Source organism: Cynocephalus volans, chromosome 2 (genome assembly GCF_027409185.1).
Source record: "Cynocephalus volans isolate mCynVol1 chromosome 2, mCynVol1.pri, whole genome shotgun sequence".
In the NCBI taxonomy this organism is placed as follows: Eukaryota; Metazoa; Chordata; class Mammalia; order Dermoptera; family Cynocephalidae; genus Cynocephalus; species Cynocephalus volans.
Window position 1 is genome coordinate 166,662,650 of NC_084461.1, and position 18,738 is coordinate 166,681,387.

The window sequence follows — 18,738 nt, forward strand, 5'->3', positions numbered from 1 at the left end:
CACATCACATGCATGTTTCCCTCAGCTCTGACTCTGCAAGTGAATAAAAGTTTCTTTTGATTTCCACATTTACTTTATGTGCTTGCTGCATAAGCCTCTGGCAAACTGTATTTGTTTAATTTAGAAGTATGCAGAATCAGTGCCATGAGTCAAGAGACAATCGGCAAACCCTGTCTGCTACGGTAATGTTTAAATTAGATAAGAGAAAAGACTGTTGAGCTTAATTTGATTAAATAATGGGCTTTTGTTGTTAACCATGCTGAATTTAGCACTCACTTCTTTTAAAAACTAGGCATTTTCTTATAAACGTTTTCATAAGAAACAAGATAAAATGTATTTGATTAGTTGCCATCAGCCTATTTTATTTTTACACCTTGTCAGGCTTTGGGTTATGCTGGGAAATTCTAATTATGGGTCTGTTTGTTATAGATCTACACTATACCTATTGGATTATCAATAAAAATAACCTGAATGTCCATTGTATTATTTTTCTTGCTGAGTCCACTTACATAGAAATAAACAAACAACATATCCAAGTATAACCAGAGTTAAGAGGTTGAAAAACAAAACTTTACAAAGAGAAATGCTCTGAGGTCTAAGAATAGAGGCATGGAATATACAAACATTTTTTTTGGTTTGTTTCATAAATGCTTACATTTACAGAAGAAAATAAAAAAGCAGTTTTTCATTTTGTGATTTTCCTAATTTTTGCCTTTTTTCTCAGAATATATACAAAGAGATGATACTATTTACATTATCCCTGGTGAGCTGTCTTGGACAACAGAAAATTTATGAAATAAAAGAATTACGTATTAATAAAAACCACTGACATCTTACTTTCTATATAACTGTCTCTCAAAAGCAGTAAGTCTTGTCCATATGAATCTAGGTTTTTAATTTTTTTAAATCTTGAAAGCTATTAATAAGGCAAGTTGATTTTTTTTGTTTGTTTCCCTCCCTCCTTCCCTTTCTCACATTATATTTTGTATGTATTTTTCAAATATATAATACAAGGTACAAAATTTAGAAAGACACAGAAGATGATATAGTTAACAGTCTCCCTACCACCCGTCCTCCCAGTCACTCAGCTCCCCATCACAGGACCATTCTTTTGTGTGTGTGTGTGTGACTGGTAAGGGGATCGCAACCCTTGGCTTGGTGTCGGCAGCACCGCGCTCAGCCAGTGAGCGCACCGGCCATCCCTATATAGGATCCGAACCCGCAGCGGGAGTGCCGCTGAGCTCCCAGCGCCGCACTCTCCCGAGTGAGCCACGGGGTCGGCCCCACAGGACCATTCTTACCACAGTTCCTAGTACAGCCTTCCAGAGATCTTCTATGTGTGTATAAGGATGTGTGTGTGTGTGCATTGCCCCTACAGAAATAGTAATATACCCTATATACTGTTTTGCACCTTATTTTTTTACTTATGAATTCCTTATCACCACATACAAGTTTAATTCAAACAAAGCTACTATAAAAATAACTATAAAGCTGTATAATATTCCATTGTACAGATGTACCATAACTCATTTAACCAGTTCTCAACTGAGAGACATTTAGGTGGATTCTAATCATCTCTGTTATAACTTGCAAAGAAGAATGTGATGTACTACTATAAGCAACTATTGACTAGACAGTGAATAAGCTACTCCTAAATGCTAACATAATTTTAGCTCATTTTATCCAAACATAATAGTAGTTTCAAAGTGTCCATGGAATAAGAAGAAACAATACCATTCTTTAGCTAAAATCAAAGGTTATTTTAAAGTTAACAAAATAAAATTCATTTATCTAGAAAGAATTCTATGCCACATTAGCTTTTATAATAAACGTGAAAATGCAAAGAAAAACTTAAAAAACTTAGATTTCAGTTGCTAATATCCAATTATTGTTAATGTGACAAAAATACCAATTGACAATTATAAATTTACCCTCCTCTTCAGCTTCCTTTAAATTATATCCTATAGAAATCTTGACGAAGGGAACCATTATGGATTTGATTTTTAAACAAAAAATAGAAAGTCCTTAAAAAGGGGATAGTACTGCAACTTCATTGAAAAGCAAATGCATATAAGTAGGGGAACTTATTCTTAAAGTGAGGCACTATCTCCTTAAAGAAAGCAGCTCCTAATCAACAGCTGGATTAATGCCATTAGTCCTTTCTTTTCCTGGTTTCAGTGCCCTAGTTCCAACCTCCTTCCAATTTCCCAATGATGGGTGAGCCTACCTCTGGTTCCAAGATAAACTGAAATAGGAGAAAGGATTTAAAAAAACAAAAACAAAATTAAAAAAGAACAAGCTTCAGAAGAACACTGCCAGCCCAGTGCTAGCGACTGGACTATGACAGCAGTACTACACAGTTAGTGGTGCTACCAGATCCCATGCAACAATGTTGCTGCAGCCTGAGAGCTTCACCTTAGTCCTCTTTCCTGCTTCTAGTGAATTAATTTTGCTGATATCTTAGTACCTGCCTGGGATTGGGATTGGAACTCAGCCCTGAAACCCCAGTGTGGGAATTTAGCTTCACCAACTGTGATTAGATTATCTGTCAATTTTGTTCTAAGTGCCAAATCCAAGAGACAAAAATCCCAACTCTTGTGGAGGCTGATCGCCTGACACAGCTGACTGGTGCCTGTCCTTCACATGTTTCACTGCTCTGCCTTGCACGTTATGGAACACCCTCACAATCCCTCTGCCAGGCCCCCTGGTGGTCACCAATCCCTAGCGGTCCCCATGGCTTGTCTAAAATGTGACCAGATTTATGAAACCCCTGGCCACCATTCCTTGTTTACATAGCTAAACCCTTGCTATCAACCTAAGCTGCTCTATTAAGCAGACCAAGTGCCAAGTTTTTGTCCCATTTGATCTGTTCTGCTGTGAATCACGGGAGAAGTGATGTGTTTTGGGAAGACTGTTTAACACTGAGCTTGGATTGTTACTTCAGCTACCCCTTAAAACTGTGCTGTACCATATGGTAGCCACCAGCCACGTGTGGCTACTAAGTACCTGAAATGTGGCTGGTTGAAAATACGTGCTTTAAGTATTAGATTTCAAAAAATCAGGACAAAAAGAAAAGAAAGTAAAAGAGAGAGGAAGAAAGACAGGAAAAAAAAAAAAAGAAAGAAGAGAGAAGAAAAAGGAAAGAAAAGGGGGGGAGGAAAAGTGGTGGACTAATGGGTACAAACTATGCTCTCTACCCTAAGTGAATAACTGTGCAGTATAAGCATGTATTGAGACAACACACTGTGCTCCACAAATATGTAAAAGCAAATATTACAATATTTTGAATAATAAAAAAGAATGAAAAGTAAAGAAAAGGGTGGAGGAGGCTGGCCGGTTAGCTTAGCTGGTTAGAGTGCAGCCTTGTAACACCAAGGTCAAGGGTATGGTTCCCCACACCAGCTAGCCGCCAAAATAAACACAAAAAAACAAAACAAAAAACAAAACAAAAAAAAAAAAACAGAAAAAAAAAGAAAGAAAGAAAAAGAGAAAGGAGAGAAAGAAATCTCAATAATTTTAAAAATACTGTTTAAATGTTGAAGTGATAATACATATCTGTTAAATAAAATATATTATTAAAATTAACTTTAGCTGTTCCTACTTTTGGAAATATGGCTACTAAAAAGTTTAAAATTATATATGTTGTTCACATTTTATTTCTCCTGGACAGTGGTGCCACAGAACATTCATCTAATGGTAGCAACAACAGAGCCATTATTTTGAGAGGTTTGCCTGTATATCTAGATATCATTAGAAAATATCTAAAAATGAAAGTTCTCTCTTGCAGAAAAACTGCCAGCTAGTAAGTGTTGAAAGAATAACAGATAATTATATTATCCTGTTTTGCAAACCCCATTGGACAAATTGATTAAGACAAGGATCATCGATGAATGCAAAGACATTATTTCTTATAATGAAATAATAAAGGTTATTGCAGAAGATATTATTCATCCAGTGGTAAAATGTCGCCTTAGAGATTATTTACAAATTGCAAAGAAGAGATGTGGTGGTCACCACTGTAACAAAATGGTCAGATTTAGCACATGTATAGTGCTACGACTCACATTACAGGCTTCGTGATATAGGGCAATATGAGGGCAACATTGCCTACAAAGTATTTTTCCCTAATGTTTTATTGGGAAAATTTTCTTTCTTTTTCTTTTCTTTTTTCTTTTTTTTTTTTTTGTGTAGCTGGCTAGTATGGGGATCCCAACGCTTGACCTTGGTGTTATAACACCATGCTCTAACTGAGCTAACTGGACAGCCCTAATGTGAAAATTTTCAAACATAGTGCAACATTGAAAGAATTTAATAAGTGAAAATCATACTCCAACCACCTAATATTTTAGTATACTTACTTTATCACATATATCTCCACTTCCCTATCTATTCATCAATCCATTTTATTTTTTGATGCATGTCAAAGTAAACTGCAGCCATTAATATATGTCCCCCTAAATAATCTATGAAGTTTTCTTGCCAAAAATATTCAACCTGAACTAATGAAGGCTTCAATTCTAACTTCCATTTGACAGGAAATAACAGAGGATAAAGAAATAAATTATCTAATAATGAAAGAAAACACAGAATGTGAAACACTCTGTAAGATTACATGGTTTAAAAAATTTGTTATGAAAAAAAAGTTCGGGTGACTAGATTTAAGAGTCTAGAGAGACATTCTAATTTGCCAACCTAAAACAGATACTACTTTAAAAAAGAAGAGCTACCAAAGACATTCTTGCCACAACTACAGAAATGTGACTATGGACTGGATATTAGGTGATATTACTAATTTTCTTAGGTGTGTTCATGGGGACTGTGGTTATAGAGGAGAATCTCCTTATTCTTAGGAGAAAAATGGTGAATACACACACACATAAATCTTAAAATTTACTCATTTATTTGTTTTAGAGATACATCAAGTGTAGCAAAATGTTAACAATTATTATATCTAAGCAGAGTGTAAAACAGATGTTTACTATGCTAGTCTTTCAACTTTTCTGTACATCTGAAACGTTTCTAAACAGAAATGGGAGGGAGCAGAAAAGATTCTAAAAATTCATTGCAGAGAGGTTGATATAGTCTATTCCATTTTGTTCTGCCTGAACCTTTTGGACTGAGAATGTGATCTTTGGGGGACAAAAAATCTTATCACAGAAATACGTCATACAAAAGTAAGTCTCTGTAACATTCTTCATTTTCACCTCAGAGCCAATGCTATTATTATCCTATATTCCAAGTGATGATGTAGTCTGTATGCAAGGACTTTAAGTCTATAACATTACAGAAGACAGCTCAATCATAAGTTTACACTTGAGAGCAGGCTCACTGCCACCAGCCTGTGTAAATGCACAGATTGAGACAGGCCCACAGCTTCAGATTTTCCTTTACATATCACTTGTTAAAAGTATCTTGCAATAGATCTTGCCTACTCCTAGAAACTCTAGACATCAAGGTTTTTGTCATCTCCTTTTTCCTTGAGATTTCATTCTGTGTTCCAACCTACAGCTGCTCCTGGGAATCATCAGGGTGGCTTCATCCTAGATCACTACCTAGGTCAGATGAAACTATCTTATTAAAGTCAGCACATGGATTGAATAAAGTGGTCTTGCTTCAAAAGACATAAATAAAAGGAAATGATATTTACCAGGGTTTGTCTTCTCAAGTTGATACCATCGGTAAAATGCTCTCTTCTTCTGTTCACTCAGGTCTGATCCCTGCTGCAACAGCCAATGAGAGATCCGGCTTTGACTGATACCTAGGCAGAAAGAGAAATAGCTTTTGGGGGTCACTGAAACCACAGAGAAGTTAATGAGGGTTCTGCTGGTTCTAGGTTAATGAGTGCTGTATTCTCTGTGTCACTATGAGGAAGCTGCAACTTGAGCAAACTCCTTAAAACCAGGAAGGCTGACTGGCAAGGACAGACTCAGAGATTATCTATTAGAGGTCAAAGCATTTTATTACCCAAGTCTTAACAGTGGCCTCTAAAATTAATCTCCTAACCAGGTCCATGAAAATGAGATAAATGAAGAGATTCCTAAAGTAACAGTTATGTTACCGAGACCCCAAAGGCCCATTTGCTCCCTGCTCAATAGCCAGTAATCAAGTGATAAGAGCTGTGTAAGAAAAGGTGGCCTTTGTTCAGGAAGCTGGCAGCCAGGGAACATGGCAGACTTATGTCTCAAAGACTATCTCCTCCTCTCCCAGGTTTGCCAAAGGATTTTATAGGGGTCTGTGGTTGAAAGCTCATCCATGGTGACCAAGCAGGGACGTGCAGACGTGCTAGAGTGTTCCAGATAATCATCAAGGAACTTCCCGGATGTGACTGACCATTGTCATACTTTGTTCTCCATGGGTTCAGTTCCTCTTAATCTCAAATAAGATCAGGTTAGTAAGCTAGTAAAGAATGACCGTCTGGGTTAATAATTCTTTCTCTAATTATTTTGTGTACAATGTGAGCAAGAGTCATTGTGTTCTGGCAATTAGCTGCAGGCTCTGTGATTTGGGTTACAGGAGAGAACAAACTTTTAAATTCAAAGGTTTAACAAAATGGAGTCACTTCTGTTCAGGCTGTTATAGTTATTTGTCAGAGGCTGTTTATATTTGTGCTTCCTCAACCACCACTGCCCTCCACTGCACCCCTGGTTTAGAATATTAGAACTTTTAACAGTAACTAAAAAAAAAAAAAATCAAGTTAGCAAGTTTTGCTATCCATTAGTGATATTGATAAAAAGATTCAGGGGCTAGGAACGGAGAGGTCACTGAAAATACTGTCTTCAATAAGGTTTCTGGCTTATTTGTTAATTCATTTAGGTATTTTTAGACTTATTACCATTAGTACGAAGAAGTAAGAATTGGCATACTTTTAGAGTTATGCTGCAATACAACCTCTTAAAATAAATCTCGACAGCTAAAGATGTTCTTCCAACATGTGCACTTTCCAAAAAATGGAACAGAATATAAAACAGTAGTTTCTGCTATCACTAAGAAGTTCTTGACAGCAATTACTTTGAAATGTGAAGAATCTCCACATCTGAAAGTAAAAAAAGCATGTCTAAAGCTTACTAGTATGAGAATCACATGCTCATTGTGGTCATTACGGCTATTCCAAAAAATGAATACAACTGGCAAAAGTGAAGAATATCAGGAAAGACAAAACTGTCTTATAAGTCCACCAAAAGATTGACCAATCGGCCATCATAGACAATTACCAATATCTAAACCCTCCTAAGGAATTACTTATTGTAACTGGGCATTACTGAATACCACCTGTGCCAACACTTGTTTAAAGCTATAATGCCCAACAAGAAGAGTGGCTACCATGAAGTAATCACACCCCTTATCATGAGAAAGGGCAGTAGGTTGGTCTGGCGATCACGTTTAAATCATTAAAAGCATGCCCATAGAGTTTCAAACACTTAAAAATGGATGTTAAAAGAAAATTTGAGGAAATGGGGGAGGGCTAAAAGAAAGACTGCAAGGCAAGGTTCTCCGACTAGAAACATCTTTCACTTACAAAGAGCAAAATTCAGTTTTCCTAAACCCAAGTGATTTACGTTCTCAAGTTAATTCACAAAGGAGTTTTCCAGAGGATGTATGTGATGCAGGTGCTGGCAGCTAGCACTGCGTCCTTGTTCTAAGAGAATGCAAATTACTCTGAATAAGTGAATCAGCCATGTTTAGCAATCTTTTACCAAAAGCCTAGTTTCAGACATTATAGTTTTTTTTACACTACTTTTAAACAAAAGCGAGGAAAACAACCATTTACCACCATGAAATCAGAATTGATTTTCATGCCAACAAAATGAAACTATTTTACATGGATTCTTCATTGGTACCATGCACTCAAAAACAGGGAATTTGAGGAAAATCTGTTAAGAAAAAAATATATATCAGTTCTGTTAGTTTGTTCCAATATTAAATCTTCCTTACATAGTCAGATCACACAAAGAACAAAGCACAGAGCCAACTAGACATAGGAGCTGTCCAGGTTCGGGCTGTGCTATAGTGGGGAGGGCAGAAGCCCATCAAAAGGACATGACTTAAATTATAGTATATTTATGTAACAAAATAGTGGCAGACTTTTAAAATTAATGTTTTTAAAAAGCCATCAAACATATAATGTTATTTAAAAAAAAACAAACAACCAATTAACCAAGAAGGCAACAATATCAAGTATTGGCAAAGACATGGGATATATGGAACTCATACTGCTGATGGAAGGGTAAAATGGCAGGACCACTTTGGAAATAGGTAGACAGTATCTACTAAAGCTGAACATACATATATGTATACCCTATGACCTGGCTATTTCTTTACTAGGTATACAGTACACAGAAATGTGTACATACTCAAAACATGTACAAGAAGGCTGATTACATGAGCTATAATAGCTTCTAAGGTGAAACAACAAAATGCCCGTCAACAGTAGAATGCATAAATCGTGTTATCTTGCATTCTACTGTAGACTGCTATACCTAATAGAAAAAAGATAAACTAGGGCTAGCCAGTTAGCTCACCTGGGAGAGGGTGGTGCTGAGAACACAAAGGTCAAGGGTTTGGATCCCCATACCAGCCAGCCACCACCCCAAAAAAAGAAAAAAGACAAACTACCGCTACATGCAACCACATGGATAAATCTCACAAAAATAATGTTGACCAAAAAAAGCCAGACACACACACACACACACGTAAAAGCCATATACAAGTGTATGACTCAATTTATATAAAGTTAAAAAACAGACATGACTAATCTATACGGATCAAAATCAGAATAGGGGTCACCTATGTAGGAGAGAAAGGTTAATGACAGGGAGGCAGTATGAGGAAGGCTTGAGTGGTGACCAGCACTGCTCTCCATCTTGATCTGGAAGGTGGATATATGGGTGTCTTCACTTACTAAAAGTCATTAAATTGGATACTTTTCTGTGTATATTTTTAAATAGAAGTTTCCCAAAAGAAGTCTTTAAAATTCTATGAAGTTTCAAAAAAAAAAGAGTAAATGTATATGTATCAGTAGGAAAGATGTCCATGATATAAATGAAAAAGTAGATTTTCTTTAAAGAGTAAGAAAAAAAGTTTATATTTTATGAATATACAATTTTTCATAATCTACACTGTTTTGTATAGTAGCAAAAGCTTATGTATAACCAAAGATACACAATATGAATTGTGAGTGTAGTCTTTTCCTACCACCTTCTACCTCTATATTGTTTTCTGAATCTTACTATAACTACGAAGGGTTTTCAAAAAGCTCATGGAAGGATTTGTATTACCACTGAATTCAATTTTTCCATGAGCTTTTTGAAGTACTCTCATATGTATTAATTTAATTGATTTAACTTTTGGTTCCTTGCCTGCCCCCCCCCCCAATACATACTTTTTTGGTTGTTTTATGAACATTGTAATTAAGTTAAAATAAAAGTTGCAAAAAGAAGTTAATTTCTGCCTTCCCTGTCCAATTCTACTCTCTGAGGTAAGCAACATTATCTGTTTATACATACGTTGCTCCACAATTTTCTCTATGTGCAATTATTAATTTAACAAAACAAAGGGAGAGGAAGGTGATATAGAATATCCTCCTGTCTCATCTTTTGTGTGAGGAGGAAATAAGTAATTTCTTCCCTATAAATTTAATCTCAGTTTTCACATAATATGTGTAGAAAACACAGTAATAAAGCAGGTAATTTTTCCAGAAGAGGCACTGTAAAAAAAAAAGAAATTTTATACACACACACACACACACACACACACATTGTACATGAATTTTTTTAGCAGCTTGTTAGGTAAGTTTCCTTTAACTCATCCTTCTGGGGCTAGTTTGGAAGTTGAGCTTGGTATCACAAGTCCCTGCAACTTGTCTTTACTGTCAGCTTTAACACTTTGGGGGAAAAAATTTCCCTAACTTCCCCCGCTACTTCCCACTGCTGAAGAAAATGGCATTGTCCAAGGTTTTAGCTTCTCAAAACCTCCTCTTTCTACCTTTTACAGGTAGAAGAAAAATTTGCATATAACCTACATACATTGAAACTAAAACTAATCCCCGATTAATTTCTTTCCAATAGGAAAGTAATCACATTGCATTCTAAGGAAGAAAAAGCCTCTACGCCAGCCTCATTGCATCATTTTCTGAGCTTCAGCTCCCTTCCACTAGAGGGCTCTCCACAATAATCCATTCTTGTCAAAGTCTCCAACTACAAATTGAAATGATTCATTTTCCTTCCACTTCCTGTGGCATATGACACTACTGACCACTCACATCACCTATATCCTTGCAATGCTGGATACAACTCCTCCAATGCATCTTTTTTGTTGGCTCCGGGCTGCTTTGCTGGCTCCTTCCACGTCAGTGGTCCCCAGGGTTCCATCTTTAAGCATCTTCTCTCACTCTATAGATTCCTCCCTTTGATCATCTCAGTTATCAACAATCATGATTTAAAATGTCCTCTAAATGCCCAAGACTTCCAGAGCACCAGACTGCACTTTCAAACCATGTGCACTTTCAAACCATCTGCTAGATGGCTTTAATGAAAACTTCATAGATCTTCAACACAGTAAACTTAATTCATTATCCTCATCCTGACATCTGCTCTTCCTGTGTCCCCATCTCAGTTTTATCTTCCATTTCACTCTACTTTCCCCCAGCTCTCACATGCTTACTAAACCCAACCACTTTCTCTTCCTAAAATTCTCTTCATGTTCTCTCCAATCCTCATTCCTGCAGTTTGGAATCTCAGCCTCTTTCGCCTGGACAACTGTAACAACTTTGATGAAAAACAACAAGCCATTTAAGATCCATGAAGTACAAAATCCTCATGATTAGCTCCTTTTTAATTAGAAGATCATTTCACACTTAAAAAACTGAAACATCCTTCTTCAAGCAATTTTCTACTTGAGAACTGCTATATCATCTCTACAATTCACCTTCCACAGTGCAACCAGTTATGTTTAAAATTTTTAAGTTAAAACACATGCATGGATTCTCCATAAAAATTCAGATAATTCACAAACATGCAAAGAAAAAAAAGTCCTTCCTCCATTCCCACCCTTTCTTTATTCCCTATCCTAGAGGTAACCTTGTTTATTTTGTGTAATCCATCCACTGTTCCCATGCATTTAATACATAAACATATGTGCATATACAGGTTTTTTTTAAACACACTTTTGGGCTTATTTTATACATAATAAATAACTTAATTTTCTCACATAATGTCTTGGAATTTTCTAGTGTAGTATATTATAAATCTTTCTCATTCTAATGACTACATGGCATTCTATACTATAATTCATTAAAACACATCTATTATTGGATATTTCAGGAGTTACTAATGTCTTACTCTTATAAATGATAATGCAATGACACTATGTATATCTTTGTGCACATGAATAAATACTACTTTAGAGCTGATTCGTAAGAATGGAATTTTTAATTTGTAGGACATGAGCAGCCTTTTAGGCTGTGATGTCACCAAATTGTCCCCTAAAGAAGGCTGTGCTCAATTTTATATTCTAACCAATAGTAATGGAAATGTTTCCTACGTTGTCACCACTACTGAATATTATGCAACTTTAAAAAATAAAGTCTGGCTCTCTTTTTGTAAACATAAAACATGTTCATCATTTAAAAGAATTCTAAGCAATTCAGAGGAAAGAAGAATTAAGAGGAAAACTAATAAAACACACACACACCCAAATTATCACCACTTAGAGATAACTGCATTCATTCCAAGATCACTCCATGCATGTACAGACACAGAATAGGGAGAAATAATTACTAAAATGGGATCACACTATAGACAGAATTTTTTAAAGTGTTAACAAATTAAGTTTAGTTTCATCTTAACTCAAAAAATAAAATAAAAAAAAAACTAGAGTGAAAATGAAACATCTACTGAAGTTTAGTAAATGCTTCTATAGGAAAAATAAGGTTGCTAAAAGAGTCCACTAAAGCAAGGAAAAAGACTTATACAAAAACTTTGTATAATTGGAATGCATTTTCTATTAATTTGTCGGCAATATCTAATGGTTTCTGGCTTTAAAAGGTGAGGAAATTACCAGACTGTGGTAGCCAGCCTCCAAGATGACCCCTAATGATCCTTCTGGTACTCCTCCCTGTTCAATCCCCTCCAACACTGCATCAAGGTTGGTCTTTACAACCAATAGATATGGCAGAAATGATGGTCTGTGATTTCTGAGGCCAGATGTCTCTCTCTCTTGGAGAGTTCATTGTGGTGGAATCCAGCTGCCATGTGTGAGAACACTCAAGCAGCCATATGCAGAGATCTATTTGTCAAAGAACTATTTGTCAAAGACGTATTCTGCTAACTGCCAAGCAAGTACGCCATCTAGGAAGAGGATGCTCCAACTTCATTTAGGCTTCCAGATGACTTCAGCCTCATAAGACACTTGAATCAAAACAACCTATTTAAATTGATCCTGGACACATAGAAACTGAGTGAGATAATAAAAGTTTGTTTCAAGATGCTAAGTTTTGAGGTAAGTTTTTATGCCTCCATAGATAACTATGACACATACTCTACTTCCCCCATCTCCATCCCAACCCTTTACCCCCACCTCCTGATGTTGAAGATATTTTTACATAGTCAACATTCACATTCTGTTCTAGATTTATAAATTCCCATAGTTGTTTACTCACAGCTCTAAATTTAAATGGATTCAAGATTTACAATACACTCTCAGTCTTTCCTAAGCTTTGTATTTTTGTTTTTAATTAAGACATATTTTATAAACGGTAAACTCTTAAGTGTACAGTTCAATGAGTTCTGACAAATGTACACATGCTCAAATCAATATTTATATTATTCTCATGTCCCTTAAAAAGTCCCTCTTGGCCCCTTTCCAGTCAATACCCAAATTCATATATATAAATGGAATAAAACATATTTATATATTTTGACGGGGGTGGGGTGGGGGGGAGTGGGCGCAGCTGGCTGGTACAAGGATCCGAACATTTGACCTGAGTGTTACAACCCATGCTATAACTGATTGAATTAACCAAATTTTTAACTCAATTCTTGGTGGGCAAGATTTCTTTATGGGATAGTTAACAATACAGGCTTATTGGTGCTGTATTCCCCAGTCCTTGTATGCTTGTATGTTTGTCTTCCATTTTTATTTATTTATTTTGAGGACAATTCTATAGGAGAAAACTTTTTTGGATTAACTCTCCTTCAAAATCTGTTAAATTGGAGTGACATCATGGGGAATGGTGGAGTAAGGACCTCTGAAAAGCCACTCCACCAAAAAAGCAATGTGAGCAAAAGCTACTCCATCATAAAAGCACTGACACAAATTGTCAGAATTGACTTTTTCAGAACTCCAGGAATTACCAAACGCTTGAGACAATCCAAGGAATATGCTGAATTCTGGTAAGAACAGCTATGTGATATTTTAACTTGACCTCCTCCCATACCCATCATACCACCATCACTGTAGACTTGAAAACTAACATTCTTGCAAACACAAAGAAAACCAGGCGTGACCTATTAGTTACTGGAGGGAAGAGAACAGGTTTGGAGTTCCCCAAAACACCATGAGGACTGTCATTATTTGACCTGTCTGGCAATTCTCTGAAAACCTCCAGGGCCTGCCTTTATATAATCTGACTTAGACCTCACCCAGAGTGAACAGCTTATTGCTGAGAGGGGAAGACAGAAGGTAGGTGGTTTGTCTAAAACAATCAGTGGCAATCATTTAATATTGCAGCTGCCTGAGGCAATGATAACAGTTGAAGCAAACAAGAACCTGACCAAAATATTTAAAAAGAAAAGCTAAAGAATGAGATGTTCATCAGAGTCTTCAAAAAGCTGTTACATATTTCTGGGAATCTAGAATGCCATGTGCATGCATAGGGCTGTGCACATGCCTAGGGCTTTGCAGATGCAGAGGAAAGACCTGTAAAGGCCCTAAGTTCTCACCTCTGTTTGATTTTGAGACTTGGTGCAAAAGAAAGTGAAGGCAGAATCATAAACTGCCTGCCTGAACGTTAAAGGTGTGCCCCAATACACACACAGAGCCCCTTGGCAAAAGCTGGGAGATTTACTGGTTCCAGGGATTTAAGCAAATCTTAGTCTAATAATTAGCTGGCCACTAAGCTAATAAGGAACAGAGTTTAATACCCACACACCACAAAGAATACCGACTTTACAGAATTAAATCAGGAGATTCATTACTCAAACATAAAGAACAACAAACAGCAACAAGTCCAGCGGAGGGAGGAATCTGATTTACAGAGTTTCCACATTATATTATTTAAAATGTACAGGTTTAAAAAAAAAAAGAAAGTATGCAAAGGAACAAGAAAGTATGGCCTATACATAGTACAAGATGCAGTCAGTAAATGTCCCTTGAAGAAATTCAGATGTTGACCTTTCTTGACAAAGATTCAAAATAGCTACTTTAGGTTTTCTGGTTAGCCCACTCAGAGCACAGTGCTGATAACACCAAGCACCAAGGTCAAGGGTTCAGGTCCCCATACTGGCCAGCCACCAAAAATAAAAACAACAATTACCAAAAAAAAAAAAAAAAAAAATTTTGTTTTAAAGATATTCAAAGAACTAAAAGAAATATGTCTAAAGAACTAAAGGAAAGTATAAGAAAAATGCCTCACCAAACACAGAATATCAATAAACAGACAGAAATTATAAAAAAAGAACCAAACAGAAATTCTAGAGTTGAAAAGTACAATAACTGAAATGAAAAATTCACTAAAGGGGCTCAACAGCAGATATGAACTGGCAGAAGAAACATCAGCAAATTTTAAGACAGGCTAATCGAAATGATCTATTATGAAGAACAGAAAGAAAAAAGAACAAAGAAAATGGAGCAAAGCCTTGAAAAACCTGTGGGACACCATCACGCATACCAACATTCACATAATGAGAATCACAAAAGGAAACAAGAGAGACACAAGAGACACAAGAAAGAATATTTTTTAAAAGTACTGGCCAAAAACTCCCCAAATTTGGTGAAAAACATTAATGTACACATCTAAGAAGCTCAATGATCTTCAAATAGGGTTAACTCAGAGTTCCACACCCAGACACATAAAAACTTTTGAAAACTAAAGACAAAGAGAAAATTTGAAAGCAGCAAGAGAGAAGTGACTCATTACACACAAGGAATGCTCAATAAGATTAACAACTGATTTCTCATCAGAAACCATGGGAAGGAGACCTGAAGATATTGCTGGATGAACAAAACTGGAAAACATCTGATGCCAGCATTATCTGCCGTATAAGAAATCCTAAACAGAGTTCTTCTGCCTGAAATAAAAAGGCATTAAACAGCAACTAGAACAGACATGAAGAAAAAAAGAGTGATGATAGAGGTAACTACATAGGTAAATATAAAAGACAGTATAAATATATTTTTTGGTCTATAAATTCTTTCCCCTATGTTTTATTTAAAAGAAAACTGTATAATGAAATAATTGTAAATCTAAGTTGATGGGCACACAACATAAACATGTTATTTGTATGATTATGATGACAAAAAGGAGGGAGAGGAAATAAAGCTACATAGGAGCAAAGTTTTTCTATACTATTGAAATTAAATTGGTATTAATATAGAGCAGACTTACGAATTAAGATGTTAATGATAATCCCCAGGGAAACAAATTTTTTGAAAATAACTCAAAAGATATAGTAAAAAAATGACCACAGACTTAAACTCATATACTAGAAAGTATTTAACACAGAAGAGGAAGTAATCAAGCAATAGTAGAACAAAGAAGACACAACACATAGAAAACAGAGGTAAAATGACTGATGTAAACTCTACTTTATCATAATTACATTAAATTTAAAGGAATTAAACACTTATCATTAAAAAAAAGATATATCATGCAAACAGTAACCAAATGAGAACTCTGGTGTCAGTTAAATACTAACATCAGACAAAACAGACTTTAAGATAAAACTTGTTACTAGAGAAAAAAAGAGGACATCTTATAATGATAGAAGGGTCAATTCCTGAGGAGGATATAATTAAAAACAAATAACAAAGCCCCAAAATACATGAAACAAAAGCTAACAGTATTGAGGGATAATTCAACAATAATAGTTGGAAATTTCAAGACCCACTTTTAATAATAGATAGAACAAACAGACAGACTATAACAACAAGGAAACAGAAGACCTGAAAGGCACTGAACAAACTAGACCTAACAAACATCTATAGGATATTCCACCCAACAACAGCAGAATATACACTCTTCTCAAGTGTATATGAAACATTCCCTATGATAGGCCATAATATGCCATAAAACAAGTATTAATACAGAGTATGTTCTCCAACCACAATGGAATAAAATTAGAAATCGATAACAAAAAAAAGTGTAAAGTAAATAATACAAGAGTATGTATATTTAAAGAATAATACTAATTATTATCAAGTTGAACTGTAGACATACTTGTTTTGTTATAAATGCATAAAATATCTTTGAAGAAACTGTTAACATTAGTCTCTTTGGAAAGCGGGACTAGGCTGAGGGACATAGATTTAGCATATATAGTCTTCTGAAGTTTTCCTTGAAATTTCAACCACATGAATATATTTTCAAAAATAAAAACTAAGGAAGAAAAAAACCCACTAACCCTATTTATTTTTTAAAAGTTCATTATTAAAAGTTGTCCAAGGCTATTAAAATTATAGCTAACATATTTAGTCTCAGGAAGCTTAGCTTCAAAAAAGGCAATCTGGAGAGAGACGAATGTGAAATGACTGCTTGCTGAAAGTTATGCAGTTACAATGGTTATTAATAATGATAGTAAAGAAAAATTTCTATGGCATTTACTACGTGCCTTTTGAAACTTTATCTAAACTAACTCATTTAATCCACTCAAAAACACTTTTAGGTAGGTATTATTATTATTACTATTCCCATTTTCCAGAAGAAGAAATTGAGGCTTAAGATGTTCAAAACTTGCCCAAAGTTACATAACTATTAAGAGACAGAAATCAGATTTTGATTCCAGGCCATTCACCCTCAAAGTCATACTCCTGACCACTGCACTACACTTCCTCTATATACAGAATGGCTATGTTAAAAACATGGCTTTGCAGAACAACAAACAGCAACTAGCTGTACTACTAGGGGCAAATGAGTCCATCTCCTTCAGCCTCAGTTTTCTCATCTGAAACTGAGGAAGTTAACACCTGCCTCACAAATTTATAAAACAGTTGGCACAGCATCTAGCACTTGATAAGTGCTAAATAAATTATAGCTAAAAATAAAAACTCTCCAAAAAGAGAGGTTTATCTAAGAGGGTGCAAGCTAGTAAAAAGCAATGCCACTGCCATCTGTAACTCACTTAGCTGACTGCATGCTGTCATGGTAGGGATTTGGCATAATGATGAAGCTGGGCTACAGACTGGGAAAGAAATGTGGTCAAACAATGGTTTAAGAGATAGTCTTACCAAATATTATTATGCATGAGGATGATTATTTTAACACATATCACTCAAACATTTCAAAGACAGTCTTCATCTCCTGAAAAAAATCAAGACAAACTGGTAATAAATGTCCTTCAAAAACTGTTTAGCAATGGAAGAAGTTGGGAGCAAAGGACAATCTTTATTTCAAAAACTGTCAAAGGAGAAAAAAACACTTTTAGGAAAATAGCATATTCTGGTTCTTAAAGTGGCTCAAAACTTTAAATAAAAGATCACATTTAAAATGTTTCTAAGACGGGGCCAGCCCATGGCTCACTTGGGAGAGTGTGGTGCTGATAACAAACACCAAGGCCAAGGGTTCAGACCCCTAATATGGGGATGGCTGGTTGGCTCACTTGGGAGAGTGTGGTGCTGACAATACCAGGTCAAGGGTTAAGTTCCCCTTACCAGTCATCTTTTGAAAAAAATGTTTCTAAGAATCTTTTCCTATATTTCTCATCAAATACAATGACAACAAGTCTGGGGCAATATTATACTGCATATGTACTTTAAAATCAATGTGCTCCAAACCAAGATGATGTCCACAGATCTGGTTGGGAGATGTAGAGAGAGGTCACATAACACTCTTAAAGCTACTATGAGAAGCAAAATCTCATAGCTTACCAAGTAAATACTGCTCTTTACTCAGTCATCACAATGGCACACGGGAAGGGCCAATGCTGTATCTACAGCTAATTCCGTTTGGTTTGTAGCTTGTAATACTGTTATTTTAGGCAACTGGCATGAGGAAATATTCCTGCCAAGGGTAAAACCATGTAGAAAAGTGCTAGCAATTTTTAAGGTATTAAAGACCCAATAATCTCTACTATTCTATATTCTACTCCGCTGACTTCAGTACAGGGTACAAGCTCTACAGGATTAGATCCAGGTGGTAAGTCATGACGAGTACAAGATATTCACTATAATAAAAAGGTACAGTCTCGAAATCTATGGAAGAAATAATACCAATTCTACACCAACTGTTCCAGAAAATACAAGAGAAGAGAACACTTTCTAACTCACCTCATGAGGCCAACGTTATTATGATGATAAGACTATAGAAGGACATTACAAGAATAGATAAAAATAAAATAAACCCAGAACAATACCATTCATGTGCATAAATGTAACAATTCCCAAGAAAACATCAGCAAATTGAATCAAATGATACATATTTGATAATATATCATGACTGAGTTGAGTTTTTCCCAGAATGTAATCAATATAATTCAGCATATTAACAAGACTAAAAAAGAAAAATTATACAGTCATCTCATAGATGTA

General features: G+C 35.6%; 1 protein-coding gene across 8 annotated transcripts in view; it reads right to left on the minus strand.

Annotated features, from left to right (window-relative positions):
* HMBOX1 (homeobox containing 1) overlaps positions 1 to 18,738 on the minus strand; it is a 196,970-nt gene that overhangs the window by 47,900 nt on the left and 130,332 nt on the right. For all 8 annotated transcript variants that reach the window (XM_063088037.1, XM_063088034.1, XM_063088036.1 and 5 more), the window contains exon 5: positions 5,648 to 5,758. In XM_063088037.1, the coding sequence (XP_062944107.1) occupies positions 5,648 to 5,758 (111 nt within the window). The remainder of the gene's footprint in view (positions 1 to 5,647; positions 5,759 to 18,738) is intronic.